This window comes from Podarcis pityusensis, assembly GCF_964106645.2.
Source record: "Podarcis pityusensis genome assembly, chromosome: 13".
Taxonomy (NCBI): domain Eukaryota; kingdom Metazoa; phylum Chordata; class Lepidosauria; order Squamata; family Lacertidae; genus Podarcis; species Podarcis pityusensis.
Genome location: NC_138038.1, coordinates 31,101,706 through 31,118,397, shown reverse-complemented (window position 1 = coordinate 31,118,397; position 16,692 = coordinate 31,101,706). Strand labels below are relative to the sequence as shown.

General features: G+C 39.4%; 1 protein-coding gene across 5 annotated transcripts in view; it reads left to right on the top strand.

Moving 5' to 3' along the window:
* The first annotated feature begins 1,708 nt into the window (after positions 1–1,708).
* Positions 1,709–16,692, top strand: part of LOC308461468 (putative serine/threonine-protein kinase SBK3) — a 30,859-nt gene continuing 15,875 nt past the window's right edge. Inside the window, exons 1-2 of one of the 5 annotated variants that reach the window (XM_080978434.1) lie at positions 1,709–1,742; positions 12,235–12,408. In XM_080978434.1, the coding sequence (XP_080834560.1) occupies positions 1,724–1,742; positions 12,235–12,408 (193 nt within the window). In that variant the 5' untranslated portion in view covers positions 1,709–1,723. Of the gene's footprint in view, positions 1,743–3,682; positions 3,854–3,878; positions 5,740–5,785; positions 6,500–12,234; positions 12,409–16,692 lie in introns of those variants that run through there. The other 4 variants (XM_080978435.1, XM_080978433.1, XM_080978432.1 and 1 more) reach the window with 4 other exon arrangements.

Sequence of the window (16,692 nt, the reverse complement as noted above, 5' to 3'; positions counted from 1 at the left end):
GGAAGTTGTTGGACCAAATGAATTTCGGGATCCCTTCCAACTCTAGAATTCTATGGTTCTATTATTTCTTTCCTCTAATACCTTCTTTGATTTTGCTTGTTAACCAAGCTGACGTTCTCTTGGCCTTGGTGCTACATTCTGGCTGAACTTCGGTTTATTGCAGTTTTGAAGAACCCACAAGAATTCTGGGGAGGTTTGACCCTGTTTACTTTCTCTTTCAACTTTCTTTTTACAAATCCAGTTTTCAAAAGAGAAATTTTCTCTTTGAAGTAATGTGTGACTGTGTTTGACTTTCACTGTATATGACTTTTTTATTTTAAAAAAAAGCAATTGTCCACCTAATTTGATAAAACTGTGGTCTCTGTATTGTCTTTATATGCAGTCCTGTGCAAAAGCCAAGTTTATATATTTATTTATTACTTTTGTGTCCAATGCTTTTCCAAGATAGAATAATTAACTGAAAAGCAGCTATGTAGAAGTGAAATTTTCATAATGTACAGCTTTTCTTAATCCTGGCATGACCAAATTCCCTTTTCCCCACTTCTGCGAAAGGGACAGAAATCCTTCCCTCCTTTCCACCTGGCTACCAAAATAAGCCACACTACAGTCTATCCACCTTACCGCCCTTTCTGCCCTCTGGGGGTGGGTCTCAGTGGAACTATCAATGTCTGTTGTTGGGGTGTTTTGCCCGTAAAAACTAGGTGCCTCCTCTTTTTGACATTAAACAACTCAGCTCAATACAATAATACTCTCCTGGCAGGACACAAACTCCGTGTGCTGCCAAAAAGCTGTTGACAGAGCATGGCCTCCAGAAATAGACCCCAGGAAATTTCCATTCCTGACAAGTCCAGATGTGAACAGGAGTTGGTGGGTTAGCATGGGGATCCATCAGTGCATGGATGACCAGAAGCAAAGGTGAACAAGGAGCTTGATTATCATTTAGGAACTGCATATTTTGCCCAGGTGTACAGGTGTGAAAAAATCTGCACCTGCTGAAATCCTCTCTTCTGCACAACTCTAAAGGCTGTACTCCTCCAGTCACCATTGATTAGACATGCAACTGGGAAGTGGTTATGTAGGCTCTCAGGCCTTGGCTGGCAGCTTCATTTTCTCACTTCCAAACAAAGAACATTTTCTTCTGAACTTTGAAGTGACTAGTAGATTTAAATGTATGTGGGTGTGTTCGCACACTTGTAGATTCCTAACAGTTCACCTGGGTCCTCTCATCACAGCCAAGACATGGGTGTGTGGGTGGAATCTATGCATGGCACCTCAGTCCCTTTGCCAGTCACACCTAGCACTGAAGGAAACAGTTACATAAACATAACAGTCATTATCTCAACATAGCCCTGTTCTGAATGCAGATTAACTGTTCCAGCCGCAACACTCAGTCCCCTCCAGGAGGTGCTCTTCTTAAGGCACAAACCCATGATCCCTAGACACAGCCTGGAATTTGCCAATGGTAGTGCCTTTTACATGGGACAAAGAACAAGGGAGCATTTATGTAGAACAATATCTGCTTAATTTACCTGCTAAAAGGGGGACAGGAAGCATGAGCTGTGCTTCCTGCTTTCAAAGCAAGTGGTATAAGATTCAACATGGAACTTGCATGGAAGAAAATCACTTAATGCATTCCAAGATTTCCTGTATCTGTTTGCTATCATTACATCAAATACATGAAATGGGAAGCATAACTCATTTCATTATCCTGTAGGCAGAAAACATGCAAAAGAATGCACAAGGTACATACAAATGTGCTTTACAACAGGGTGATGCATTCCTGCAAAACAGCCCTGACTTTATTCTGCTGACCTTTACTGTGAAAAAGGATGGATCTTATGACACAAGCACATACTTCCACATCCCTCTCTTATGGATGTTGAGTTGGATCCAGACAAAGGGCTTATCCACACTTATCTGTGCTTAAAAGCTCCACTTTCAAGTGCTTTCCTTCCTTTCTTTTTGCCCCAGAGCTTTCACTGTGAAAACTGCTCTTTGGTGCTCAATTGTCACAGTTGTCGATTTGAGTTTTCAAAGGACTGCCATTTGTTCCAATTAAGCTTGAAGGAGAGGGTTTTCATAGGGAAGGCTCCAGAGTAAAACAAGTGGGGGTCACTTGGAAAATGGAGTTTTAAAGCGCAGATGGTACCTGGAAAGAGCAGAGCAAAGGTAAGTGTGGATAAGCCCTTAGTTGCATTTAGGTCCCACTGAAAGCAATGGGATGCATTAGTCACGCCTTAAATCCTATATAGACTTCAATCGACATTTTGAGTTCAGTTCTATAAATGTGCATAGGATCCAAACCACTGACCTCTTCTTGTAAACAGGTTTCAGCAATTAATCTTGTGAGCAAAACCCCTATCCACATAAAGACTAGAATGAGGTGAACTGTAAAGCACAGGCTATGCAATTACTTTAAAAATAGAGTGTTTGGATTTAATGGCATAAACCTGCTTTATTTACTGTATAAATACAAAAGCCATGTATTGAGTGTCAGTGTTTTTCAAGCATTACCACTATTTTAAAATGACCATTTGAAATCACTGTGGCTCATTGCTGTGGTGCTAATGCCTGACTATTTTTGTAATTCTTGCTTCAAAGCTTAAAGCCCACCCCCCAAAGCTTCCCTTCCCAGCTGTTCCAATTTTTAAGTAACCATGAAAAGGAGTGCTTAAGCTTGGTTCCAGATGCATAAGCCAAGCAGTTGCGTACTAAGAAAGTCTTTCAGCAGCTGTGGAATTTTAAAAAGCACAAAGAGAACCGTTCAAGGATTTTTACTAGACCGAAATGATGGCATGCGTTAAGTGATTAGCTCATAACCATCTCATCATTGGCGAATGATGACATTTGATTTGAATACCTTGCTCTCTTGAAATGCCTTGCCTACAATGTAAATCAAATAGTGATGAAATGGAATGCAAAACATTGCAGGGAAAGAGGTCTGTCATCTGCCCATAAACCCTGAGATTCCCTTTCGCCTCTATTGATCTAGTTTCCCTGAGATGGCAGTTGTTGCCTAGTGAAGGGCATTGGAAAAGCGGTAGCCACAAGAGTTTTAAACCTTCTGCTGTTTGAAAGATTGGAAGCAAGCTTTGAGGAGGTTTTTTTTTTTTTTTAAAAAAAGGTAAGACGGAGGAATGGAGGACAGCTATGGAAGCACCTGAATTGAAGGGGAAAGGAAAAAATGGATTTAAAAAAGTGGACTTTGAAGAACAAATAAAATGAGATACAACTGCGCAAATGAAGACACGTGGAAAAAGTAGTCGCTGACTGTGAGAGGACTGCTTGAAGATTTGCCAGAAGACCGAGATTGTCACCACAAACAAGTCTATAAAAGGAGCTTTGGAGAGCAAATAGGCAAAGTCACAGAGGATAAAACGATCACTGGCTCCTAGTTTTAACAGCTATATTACCTCCAGGATTAGAAGCCGTATGCTCTGAATATCAGTTGCTGGGGATAAGGAGTGGGAGAGTGATGTTGCTCTCATAAGCTACTTGCATGCTTCCCATAGGCATCTGGTTGCCACTGTGAAAACAATCCCGGACTAGATAGGCTCTTCATGTGTTCTTAAAGTTCTGATATTTATTGGGAGGAGATGAACGATTGATATATAAATATATACAGTCAATCAAATATTCAAGTTGGTAAGAAAGGCAATACAAGTTACAATTCCTCCATAGAATTCAAGAAAGACCATTAGAAAAAGTAATGTATAGATGTCCTGCTGTTTTTCCTAGAATTTTGGCAAAGCATACATTTATTTAATTCTATTGATTCGTACCCAACCTTCCTTCTAAAAGTACACATATTTACACAGACAGAAGCATTGCCCTCAAAGGTTCAGGAATTCTGGTAGGTCGTGGTGAATCATTTTATGTAGCAGGCTGAGGGACAGGCAGACCCTGAAAATCCTTAGAGAAGCACTTGAAATTACTTGAAATTCTAGGCCATTACTTTATTTCTTACTGTATTTCAGTACTACTTTATGAACTGCCCTGACAATGGAAAGGCAGTATTAAAAAAAAAAAACTTTTATGTAAATGATGTGGATTAGCCACTGAATGACATGCAAAAATCAAAACTTTTCCTTTCCATTAATAAGAATGTCAGGGAAAGCTAAACCTGGTCATAAAAAAAAGGGTTGCAACATTAGGCTCAGTATTGCATTTAAAAAATGCTTCCTGTTCGTTACCAAGAAAATTTTATAGGGTTAATTAATTAATTAATAATAATAATATCTGCCCCCTATAAAGCAGAGAAAGCTATGTTCACAGGATTCTCTCTTCTGTGCTGTTCTTTTGTTTGTACAATCTGGATTGAGGGTAGGATTTTTTGGTGTTGTTTAATTAATGTGAAACAACAGAATCATATTGTGTCTATTCTTTTGAGGCATTTTACTGGATTTGAAACTTGTGGACACAATTTGCTTCTTTGTTTTAACTTTCATATGGTGCCTGAGCCATTTGGGATAGTAATCATCATCCCTATAAACGGCAAACTTAGCGGTCCCGCGCTTTGTTAAAAAAAGAAAATGACAAAGACAAAAGGGGACAAAAGTTTCAAAAGAGTGATGAGGGGTGGGAACTCTCCTATTGGAAACAAATTCTCGAAACACTAAAAAGCCTTGACAGTTATGAAAGGGGAGGAAGTGGCAGTTGGTGACAGTTGAAATAAACAACAGTTGATTTGAAAAACTGCAACTACCTCTTCAGAGCCATTGTAGATTTTATGAGAGAAAGAGCGTTACACACTGAACTTCCATCCAGTTTCTAACACGAGGAAAACATAATTTCAGAAAGTAACTGCACAAGGAAGAATGACTAATGACAGACAGAATTTGGAAAATAGTTGAAACCATTGTACATCTCAGGAAAGAAGAAAAATAAGAGAACTAGGCACTGGCACTTTGAAAACTACATCTGGAGAGTATTTTGAGAGTAGTAATTGTTTAAAGTTGGGAGAGAAATTGTAGAAAACCAGACTGGATAAAATAAATAAATGAATGCAACTGCATAAATAAAAAATATGTGAAGGGGGAAAGTATTGCTAGTAGAGTATAAACTGAAGAAAATTAATAATTAAGAATTGAGAACAATCACACAATAATTTCAGGAAAAGGGAGAAGCAGGATATTTTGGTACTCTACTCACAGTACCATGGCAACCATTTTGTGGCAGTACCCACAGCATTTTTATCAATATATGAGTACTGGCACCTCAGGTATTTTTTTTTACCACCCCCTACCTCCCACCCCATGGGGGTATTTTTAAAAAAACATGGAAAGGTGTTCACATAGTTCACTATTCCACAGTAACATCATAAATTTTTTTTCATTATTTATATTTGTTTTTAGACTTTGTTGATTTTATATGCATTTCATACTGTTTTGCATTAGCAGTTTAGATTGTTTTTCTTTTTTATTAAGCTGTCTACACATTTTGTTAAATAAAATATAAATAAAACAAACCCAGGGATAGAAAAGGACAAAAAGTGCTCAGTTCAAGTCTAGTTAACAGACACTGATGATATTCTGATCAAAACTAGCATAAAGATTTGGGAGTGGGGCATTTATTTGTGGGGAACATATTTATGAATGTTTTTCAAAATAAAAGTAATTTGCCAAGCATAGAAAAATATGAGCAGTTGTCGATGGTTCATATAATATAGTGAAAGGAAACAGAAGGAAGTAAAAGGGAACAGAAAGGAAACAAAATGAGGCATGAGGAGAAAAAAATCATGTAAGTATTCCTGAAAAGTATAACCAAATCTATTTCAATGCATACCCACCCACCCTACCAATAAAAGGCAGGAACATAAAACAAAGGGGAAACAACCCTCAAGTTATTAATAACAGACCAAAGGAATGCCATAAAGAGGTGTGAGGGGAAAAATAAAATGGGAGGATTTCTAAAATAGATGGAAGAAAAATATGAAACTCTAAATGAGCACAGAAATGCTAATGATAGACAGTTTGTACACTACAGTGAAGGGAACTGAGGGAATTCAGGCAGCTTATAAACAGAAAACTGAAGTATAAAATTGGCAGGAAAATACCAAAAGCAAAGAAGAGGATACTCAAGGCACCAAGTAGATAAACTGTTGGGTTTTTTGTTTGTTTGATTTAAGTTTAATTATACAAAAGATACAACAAAAACATCTGAACAGATGTGTGCTCATTGGGCAGAGCTGAGAAACAAACATACAGAAAATAGCATCATGACCGTAAAAACTTGAGTGTTCCAGAGCCCTTCAGTGTGCAAAGGACACAATGAGTTTTCTATAGGCAACTTGAGACACATGTGCCAGCAAGGCTTAGATCACCCAGGAGGCATCTGTCTCAGACAGCACAGGATCCATAGGGGCAGCAGATCTGGCCTCCAAGGATGCATTGCTTGCAGCTGACACCATGGCAGCAGCAACAGCTGTGGCGTGCTCCTTGGAGACTGGAACATTTCCCCTATGAGAAAAGTGGTGATTGCATGCTGTCGCCATGGAAAGGTAGATAATAGCAGTGTAACATGGCATTTGGTCTCTCTGGGAATCCATTTCAAAAACCCTTTAATTACTTTCACCTTACTTTTCAGACAGTTATTGTCTCCCAAAGCAATAAAGAGAGAGGTGCTGCTACTAGGCTTGCAAACTAGAAAGACACACAAGGGAAGGGAGTGGAAAGAAAAGGCAGAGAAGAGAAATCAGTCCCTCAAGGCCAGAACAAAGCACAGGGCTAAAAGCATTTATATCTAGTTTGGGCCAGGCTCATCTTCCCTTGCCAGTGTTTTGCCTCTAATTAAAGTTAGTGGCTCTTTTTCCTTTGGACGATGGCTGGGTCCAGTGTGTTCTTTTGCCTTGCCTCTTGAAGTCCGAGAGCAGCAGGCAATTTCCCCCCCAAGTGTCACTTTCTGGTAGAGAGGACAGAAGCAAGTCCTTTGCAGCTGCTCCTTCTCTGGACGATGGATGGAGCTAGGATGGTCCCCTTTTACATTGATGTTCTTTCGGGAGGCAAAGAGTGCAGCCTCCCAGTAACCTGTTGTTCACTGACCATTGGCATAACCATAGTCCCTTCAGCTCTGAGGCCCTCAGGCAATTGTCTCTCAACACAGAGATCAGCGTGTCATAACATAACAGACTTATAACCTGTGCTATTTGATCACTATTTGAATGTTCTGTTAAATTAATAGTAATTTAATTACAATTACTATTTAAGTGGCAGCTGTGAAAACAGGATGCTGGACTAGATGGAACTTTAGTCCAGCATTCTCTTTCCCACAGATGCCTTTGGGAAGCCCACATGCAGAACATGAGGGTAGCAGCCATCTCCTACTGTTGTTCACCAGTGACTAGTATTCAGAGGCAGCACGGAGATTGTGCCTAGTGGAAGATGATAGCCTACCCTTTTGTGTTTTATATCTGTTAAGTGTGCAGGAATAATCAGATGAAACTTTTCACAGCACGGAAATCAGCATTTACCCGCTAACATCTGCATGTCAAATTCCTGTTAAAGGTACAACAGCAGGTCCTGGGCCAGCCTTTGGGAAGGGTTTATATACATCTTTTAACCATAAAAATAATGATGATGATGAAAGCAACTGAAATGTGAAACCATGGAATTTGCAGTGACACTGTAAAATCTGTCAGAATAGGCACCCTTTTTTGACCTACTTGATGAGGTTGGACTCATCAAGGCCCAGATTTAGCACTTGTTTTGAATTACATGGCGTACCTTAGAACATGTTAAGCAATATTGAAAAATGAGCATGGACAAAGTGTTCTCCTTCATCATATTTATGAATCAGATGCATCTGATGAAACAAGCATTACCTACTAAATCCCATAAATCAGTCAGATTTTAAGGGGCTATCATAGGACTCTCTCCTTTCTTGCCTACAAGTAACTACAAACATCACATCTCCATCTAGGTCAGAGACTGCAGCTTCTCTCCAAACTCAAATTCCCTATCTAGAATCTAAGCATGCAGAATAGGTTTTAATTTCTAATACTCTGTTGCTGGCTTTGTTTAGTCCTACAATGAAAATGATTAGCTATACATACAAACCTGAGCACATGAACCTGGTCTCTTTAACCACATACCGGTAATTAGAAAGAAAACTAGAAGTCAGCAATAGCAGGAACTTGGCACACATTTTCCAGAAGGTTAAACTGATGTCTTTGTTTTATTGCAAAAAAATTTAAGGCTTCTAATTCTTGGTGCAAACATTTTCCTTATTTTTGCTTGTAAAAGGGAGAAGCAGCTAGACTACCTTGTAAAGTAGGGCATGTCCCAAAGCTGCAAATGAGCAGGACCTCAGCCAGCCATTGTAAATAGTTGAGGCAGCTGCTGGGCTGGGCTGGCCTAATGTTACAAGGCGGGTTTATGGGATGATCCCCTCTCACCACAAATATCTCAAGGGGCCACAGAATAGGTCGCACTAGGGGGTTGGCTCTTAGCCCCATCATTTTTGCAGAGTTAACTCAGACACCACATCCTGACCTTTGCTTTCACTCCTTGCCTCTGCTTGGATTATGCTGGGCAAACGCCAGGTTCATTAGCTATTTATTTGGAGAACATTTGGTTTTCTTTCCTTGGACTCTGGTTCAGATCCAGCCAATGCTTTCCCCAGTGGTCAAAGTCATTGCACCAGTTATGGGACATGTAAATGGTAAATAAGAGAGTGCCTTGGCATATGTGACTACTTTCCCCTCATTACCAAGTAATCACTGCCAGTTCCCATTTCTGGACTGAAACATACAGTACTTGTTCCTGACAATTCTCTTTTGTGTATTTTGATGTCAAATATTCTCTGTAATCAAATATATGTTGAATATTCTCCTGATATTTGTTATCTATATTTGGCACATATTGATTTCAGTATCTGATATCTGATGAGTGATAATTTGATAGATGACATGCACTGGTATTTAAAATATGATAGTATTAATATTCAGTGTTGTATCACAGTGGTTTTCCATTTTCTATCTCAAGGGAGCACTCTCAATGCCAACTTGTCTGCCAAATAAACTGCATATTACTAAGGGTTCTGGGACTTGTTTTAATGCTGCCAGTTAACGTAGACCAGTGATTTGGGCCTTACCATTGCTCACTGTGAACTCATTGCTCACTCCCTTATATGTATTGCTGAGAAATATCAGTAACATTAAGTATGCTGTCTTTCAAGAACGCTTATAGATGTTGCTAGAGCACAACTTCCATTATCCCTGACTATGCTGGCTAGGGCTGACAGGACCTGGAGTCCAACAACATCTGGAAGGTGGCAGTTTAGCTACCCACTCCTGACACATAGAGAATCTTCAGGTGTAAGTAGTTAGACATGCAGGAATATCTAGTGTATTGCACACCCATAGCTGTATGTCATGAATTAGGAGTTTCATAGGTACCAGTCAATCAGTGTGGTGCGTTGCCAACTTCTGCTGCAGTCTCACAGAACAGTCTGCTCCCTCTAAGATTAGGCCTGAAGAAAAAAAATTGTTTGCTTGACTAGAAAAGGACAATGTGCTTTCAGAGTAGCCGCACCACACAGATAAAGAGCATATCTGTGGTTGAAATTAGATCTGAACTGCATATTTGCTTGCTCCCAGTCTGTTGTCACTATACAGTGCTGTCTCTTATTACTATATCAATCTAGAAAACAAAGTCCTCTCACTGTAACACAATTTGAGTTTCTCAGAAGCAGCTCATATATATGGACAAAATAATCTTTTACAAATAAGAATGGTTTTCTCTTAGATAATCCAACTTTCTTTCCTAGGATATAAGTTTTCTGATAAAGCGTTATGTGGTTTAAGGAGTATTGAACTAAGATGGGCTAGCTAACCACAGGGTGAAGTAGATGTGATTTTCAGTAAGGCACTTTCAGAGTCAGACCAACATTTTCCAAAATAACTAAATATATAATGGCAATTCAGCCTCTTTAAATGCAGATCTGCCCCAATCACATCAGTAATTGATTCTTGTGAGGATCTCTACCCCCCCATCAACTGCTTGCCTAATTGCAGCCCATTCCTCAGATACTATGTCCAATCTGGGCTTACTTCCAATACTGGAGTCCAGTCAAGAGGGATTCACCTCTGCTCTGAAATCTCCTTTGCTCTTCCAATCAGTCTTCAACTCCTTTATATTGGATTGGGGCAGGTTCACATTTAAAGAGATGTGTTTGTCACCATCCTCTAGTTTGATAACTTTTCTCTATACAAATATTTACCCCTTTTTTGCATATTTAAGTAAAGCCCAGAGCTCGAGGCATAGTTGCTGCATGGTGTAATTGTCAGAAGGCCACGGTATAGTCACCCAATACCACTTTCTGAAACTAACCTTTCAGGAAGCAATGGAACTTTTGTGAAACAGTGTCCATGATTCCGCATGTCACAGAATTGGTCTAGAAGGATACAATGGTCAATGGTATCAAAAACCACTGACAAATCCAGCAAGAATAAAGGTCCTCTATCCTGACAAAAGCAAATTCTATCCCAAAGCTTGGCCCAGACTGATATATGGCTCCAAATAATCAATTTCCTCCAAAAATGCCTGGAGCTGCCAGAAGTTAAATACCACCTACACAGCACCTTGCCCCAAAAGGGGGTATTTGTGACCAGATAGTCATTTTTAAGTGACTTAGGATTCAGGAAAAAAATATTAAGAAGTAGCTGTACCACTACCTATTTCAAAGTGGCAGTCACCCAATCCTCTATCACTACGCCTAGAACTGCCCCCTTCCCAATCAACATCGCCATTTAACTCATATTAGCCATGATGAGCAAGTGGCTCATTGACACCATTGTTAAAACATAGGTACTTTCTCCCCATCTACTGTGAATCCAAGGTCCTTGCATTAATTTATAAAGCCCTGAAAGACTTACACGAGGTCTAGGGTACCTCGGCTGCCTGAACTCTTACATCGCAGCTCAATCACATAGATAATCTGCAGGAACGTTGTTGTTGGTTTCATGAGTTGTTGAGACTCGCTTGATGACAAGAAACTGAGTCTCTTGTGCCATCAGCCCAGTATTGCGGAATGGAATAGTATTGTCAACAGAGATTCAGCAGCTGCCTTCTGTTTCAACTTTTAAACGCCTGCCAAAAACATTTCTTTTCTGTCAAGTTTTTGCAGGCTATTAAGAACACATATTCCATAATAGTTTGCTCATTACTGATTTTCACATTTTTATATGGATATTACCATATGATTTTAAAACATAATTGTTGAAAACAGCTCTGATATTTTTAATAATAATAATTTATTCCCCAGCCACTCTGGGAGGCTCCCAACAGAATATTAAAAACACAATAAAACTTTAAAAACTTCCCTAAAGAGGGTTGCCTTCAGATGTCTTCTAAAAGTCAGATAGTTGTTTATTTCTTTGCCATCTGATGGGAGGGCATTCCACAGGGCGGGTGCCACTACCAAGATTTATTTTTATTTATTTTGTTTATTTTTGTTTTTTATTTTTTTAAAAAATAAGTACCGGTAAGTTTAAGAGGTACAGCTATAAGCACCTTGTCTGTGGACCTCAAAAATGGAAACTGATCATGTACAACTCCTTATGGTGGTGAGCCTAGAAAATGTCACAGATAGTGAGTGATTCGCACAAGAATTCATTATTTGATGTTTACTTATCATTTAATGACATCATTTAATACTGAATGTTTGAAAGACTTCCAGTTAAAGTACTGCATAGGAGATGATGTATCAGATCTGGCCATTCAATCTGATCTATGGTGGCTCTTTTACAAATACAGTAGAAGCCACCATATGATTTTACAATCACTATGTGAATGTGTGTGAATTCATTCAAACCCAGACTTATATCCTCTGGGTGTGAAGTTAATTTGTAATATTTCATCACTAAAATTGTTTTATTTTTATCCCCATACCTGTCTACCTTCATCCCCATTGCCAGAAGTTCATCTCTCTACCTGGGCTGCTCACCTCTTTGGGCTGAGGGTCCTGGGCCTGAGCAATACCCAGCCTCTCATTGCCCACACAGGTGATGAGCTTGGAGTTAGTTCTGGCACCGTGAATTGTTGCCATCACCTCACTGCTCTCCCTTTGCTTCCCCTGCCTAACTTTGGAAGCCTGCCCGGCTTGTGTCTGAGCCTGTGACACATGTTGCCTTCTTCTCACAGTGGGAGAGATTAGAATGAGCCAGCTCTCACAGGCACAACTGACAGGCTGAGCAGAGCAAAAATCTGACTGTTTTGCAACGCTCTGCCCACCCAGTGTACACAGCTTGGGCCAGAGAGGAAACAGCTCAGCCGGCACCAGAAACGATGACACCTGGGCAGATTGATGCCATAGGACACGAGAAACAAGCAACAACAAGAGAATGGTCTGTTGTTGTGTTTCCACAAAAGACTTCTACAGCACCAGCTCAGAAGTGCCTTCCAGATCAAGGTAAGCTCTAGGATACAAGGGGAACATATACCTGCCAGTCCATGAGGTAAAACCAGCATGAACTTACAAATGTTTCAGTTGCACAGGGCTTTAGATCTAGCAGTAAATTGTTTTGTGGAACTCAACAAATTGCATATTCTCAGAGTGCTTGCAGAGGCTTAATATCTCAGACAAGTTCTTCAGATATCACTAGCAACAGTTGGGCCTATTTTAGCTTATCAGATTTTTCTGCAGAAAAAGTAAAACTGGATTAAATTAAGGGTGAGGGAATTATGAGCTAGTATTTTTATGCCGATGTAACCATCTGAATGCTGGAAAAGACTTAGATGCATGAACAGCACCAATCCCAGAATAACATCCTCTGGTAGTACATTTAAATAGACATAATTCAGGATTAATTCAGTGCTATTCATGTTTGAAGTTGTAGGGTAAATGTGGACACAAATGTGTCTTTGCATTTCCTGCAAGAAAGACTATTCCTGTAGAAAATATTTGCATGGTGCTTTTGTGGTGCCTTTTCCCCTACTGCTTTCTCACCGGTGTAAATGGTTTGCAAATGGCTCATAATTCTGTAAGTGTTGCAGAATACATTGATCATGCATTTCAGTGTGTTCATATATGTTCTCACATTCTGTGCATGGCAGAGATAATCGTGATTACACTGTGGAAAACCTTTGGAGCTTCCCAGAAGTGATGTTTCATCAACCGTTCTTGCAATCTACATTTGTTCAAATGACTTCTCCAGCGTTTTATACAGATACAGCTCTGTGGCCAAAACAAATGCATGTTTACTCAAAGAAACTGCAACTGAGTTCAATAATAAAAGCTCTGAATATGTAACAGCATATCAGTGGGAACATTTGATTGTATGAAAATTAGGTAACAGATGGTGTCATTTTAAATAAGTAAATTAAATGCAAGTTCTAAATTCTAAATTTCAACTGATTAAGAATATCGGTGCTTTCAGTCTCACAAGTATGATCAAAACAGGGCTTTTAGAGCTCCAGCCCCAAACAGCATCTGAACTGTAATTTAAACAGAATAATTTCAAAGTTCCACTGAATGAATTGGTTGTTATGTTTAATGGTCTTTTATATTTCTGGTCTGTGACCATAATAAATCAGTTCAATTCAATGGTCATTTAAACACTCCCTCTCTCTGCAACGGTCACCGTAATGCAGGAATATCATAAATATTCTTTTAAATACTGTATCACGAATTGATAAAGTATATGGCAGTACAAATATATTTCACACATGCTACCTTTATCTCTCAGCCTTTATTTCTATACTTTTATTGTCTCTTCAACAATAAAAAGGTATCTTGTAAACTCCCTGAGGCAGAGACCTGATAATTGTTTTTTCTTTCTCATAAATTGATGGTGAAGGACCCGGGTGGCGCTGTGGGTTAAACCACAGAGCCTAGGACTTGCTGATCAGAAGGTCGGCGGTTTGAATCCCCGCAATGGGGTGAGCTCCCATTCCTCGGTCCCTTCTCCTGCCAACCTAGCAGTTCGAAATCACGTCAAAGTGCAAGTAGATAAATAGGTACCGCTCCGGCAGGAAGGTAAACAGTATTTCTGTGCGCTGCTCTGGTTCGCCAGAAGCAGCTTAGTCATGCTGGCCACATGACCCGGAAGCTGTATGCTGGCTCCCTTGGCCAATAAAGCGAGATGAGTGCCGCAACCCCAGAGTCGGCCACGACTGGACCTAATGGTCAGGGATCCCTTTACTTTTAAATTGACGGTGCATAATAATCATTAGCAGTAATAGTAGCAGCAGCAGCAGCAAGAGTTTGGCCTTGGGGCATGCAGAGGGAATCTTCCTTTCCACAGCTCAACATACAGCTTGTTTTCATATTACATTTCCAATTCAATTAAACTATTAGAAATAACTTCCAAGAAAACCATATGATTTCTCTGGAGCTCTTGTCAGCAACAAGTTTAATAAGCATGGCCAGTGGTGATGGTTGACGGTGACTAGCAAAGCACCCACAGCAACTTCGCAGAGGGATTTATCACTACATACATCTTCTTTCAAGCTCTTTCAATATTATCTTTCCCAACGGTTCAATGGTTGTGTTTTTTTAAAGTAACTCTTTATTTGAACTACAGTTTATTTTCATCCTCCCCAATTATTAAAATATGCGTACAACACTTTAAAAAGTGTTTTAGAGCAAATTTAAAACTTGTTCTTTCTAGTGGGTACGATTTCAGCAGTCTTCCCCCTGCCAATTATCATTATTTATATTATTGAATAAATATATACAGTAACTAGATAGATAACTAAATATATAGGTTAATACTGTAAATATCTGCAGCCCTGTAACATTATTTGTAATGAAAGTGATTCAGTGGCTTACATTAAAATAAAATAAAAAATATCACTCTGATTTACATAGGTTTTACATCCTTATATAGAGGCATCTTGTTTGATCTCCAAATCATTATTTATGAAGACGACAACTAGACATTATTTTCTAAAAAGAGAGGTGCTGTGGCTGAAGACTTTTTGGCTATTCCACCTTTTTAACTTGAAAGCCCTTGTCCCTAAAATCAGATGCATCAGGACCGATTGAGGCCTGTTTGAAATCTGCCAATATTCAGAGCTTTTCTCTTCTAATTGATTACTTCACATCTTCAAGGGCTGAGTGCCAGCATTTAAAACAGAGTCCATGGCTTAAACTAGATGAAACTTGGCTCAGAGAACTCCCATAGGTAATAGATAGCTTGAGACTATGCTCAATCATCAGTTGACCATGTGTGTGTTTGTTTGCATTCCTATGTACTGCATTTTTATCCTGCACTCCTCCAAGGACCTCAGGGTATTAAGCATGACTCCCTTCTTTATCCTCACTACAACCTTTTGAGGCAGGTTAGGCAGGGGGAGAATGACTCAATGAAAGTCACTCAGCAAGCTTCACAGCTCAGCATTAATTTTCCCGTGTCATGGTTCAACACACTAACTACTACTAATCCAGACTCTCTATTTTCCAGTGGAATTCATTCACATACCAGCAAATTCAGGTTGCCTTATTATAGTTAACTGGGAGGTCTTGCGCAACAAACCTGCTTCCCCCAAAGATCGAACTTTTTGCTATAAGGAAAGTGATCAGGAAACGCATTGGAAAGTGTGAGGCAACACTTGCTTTGATGTGTCATCAGACCTCCCCAAAAACAAATCAGAATGAATGCTCATTAAATAACCTATGTCATCTAATTTCCTTGCAGACAAACAAAAACCATATTTATTTAAGATATTTATATTCCACTTTTCGGGCGAACCTCACAAAGAGGTTTACTTTAGATTGTTACTAAAATAAACATATTTTTTTAAAAAACAAACCACTTACAGTAAATATTACTGTCTGTTCAGAAGAAGTTGCAACTGCTTCTTCTCTGCTCCCTGCAGGGCAAGATGGTCCTTCAGAAGCTGCTGTGGTGACAGGTGGAGGCCACCACTGGGAGCTGGATGGAAGCAGTTCACCAGGCTCTTTCCTCCTTAATTGCAATCAACCCTTTGTGGCTGTGCATATTTAGAAGCCCAAGCAAAAGTATATCCATGGAGTTAGGCATTAGGTTTCTGCCTTAAGCACAACAGGACAGAGAAGTGGGGATGGAATTGTTTTTTTTGAAATTTACTCCCAATGGAATGTTTAAACCCCCCCAAAAAACCCCAAAAGCAAAAGTCAAATTGCATGGAAGACTCCATCAACAAGAGAAGATTGCAGGGGAGGAGAATCCTGTTGCTGTGGGACGTTGTCAAAGCTAAAAAGATAATTGGGATATGGGAGATGGATTAGAACATATTCACAGAGGATAAATCTATCAACACCTACTAGCCATAGTGGTTAAAGCGTAATTTATCCAGTCGTTTGACCTGAGACAGCTGAAAGCTGAAAGGGAACAATGGTAGAAGGGGAAACTATAAAGCAAGAGAGGTGATATGTTTATCTTGGAATGGCTAAGCTATTAAAAAACACTGAAGAGAGCTTTCTAATTACAGCGATATCTTGTTCAGGCTAAAGAACAAAAAGGTTCAGAGCAAAAGAGAAGTTTCATGTTCAAAGAACCACAAGCTGGCTCTCCTGTGGTTCTTTGAACAAAGGAAGGAGGGGCTATGTTAACTGAAGTTATAATAGAGAATCAAAAATTAAATACAGAATCACAAAATATTTAGGAGTAGATCCTTAGTTCTGGCTACGCAAAAGGTAAAAAGAGCTCAGTAATCCCAACCTTGAAAGAAGCAAGTTATGAAAAAGTCTTCTCATTAAAATGTTAAATCA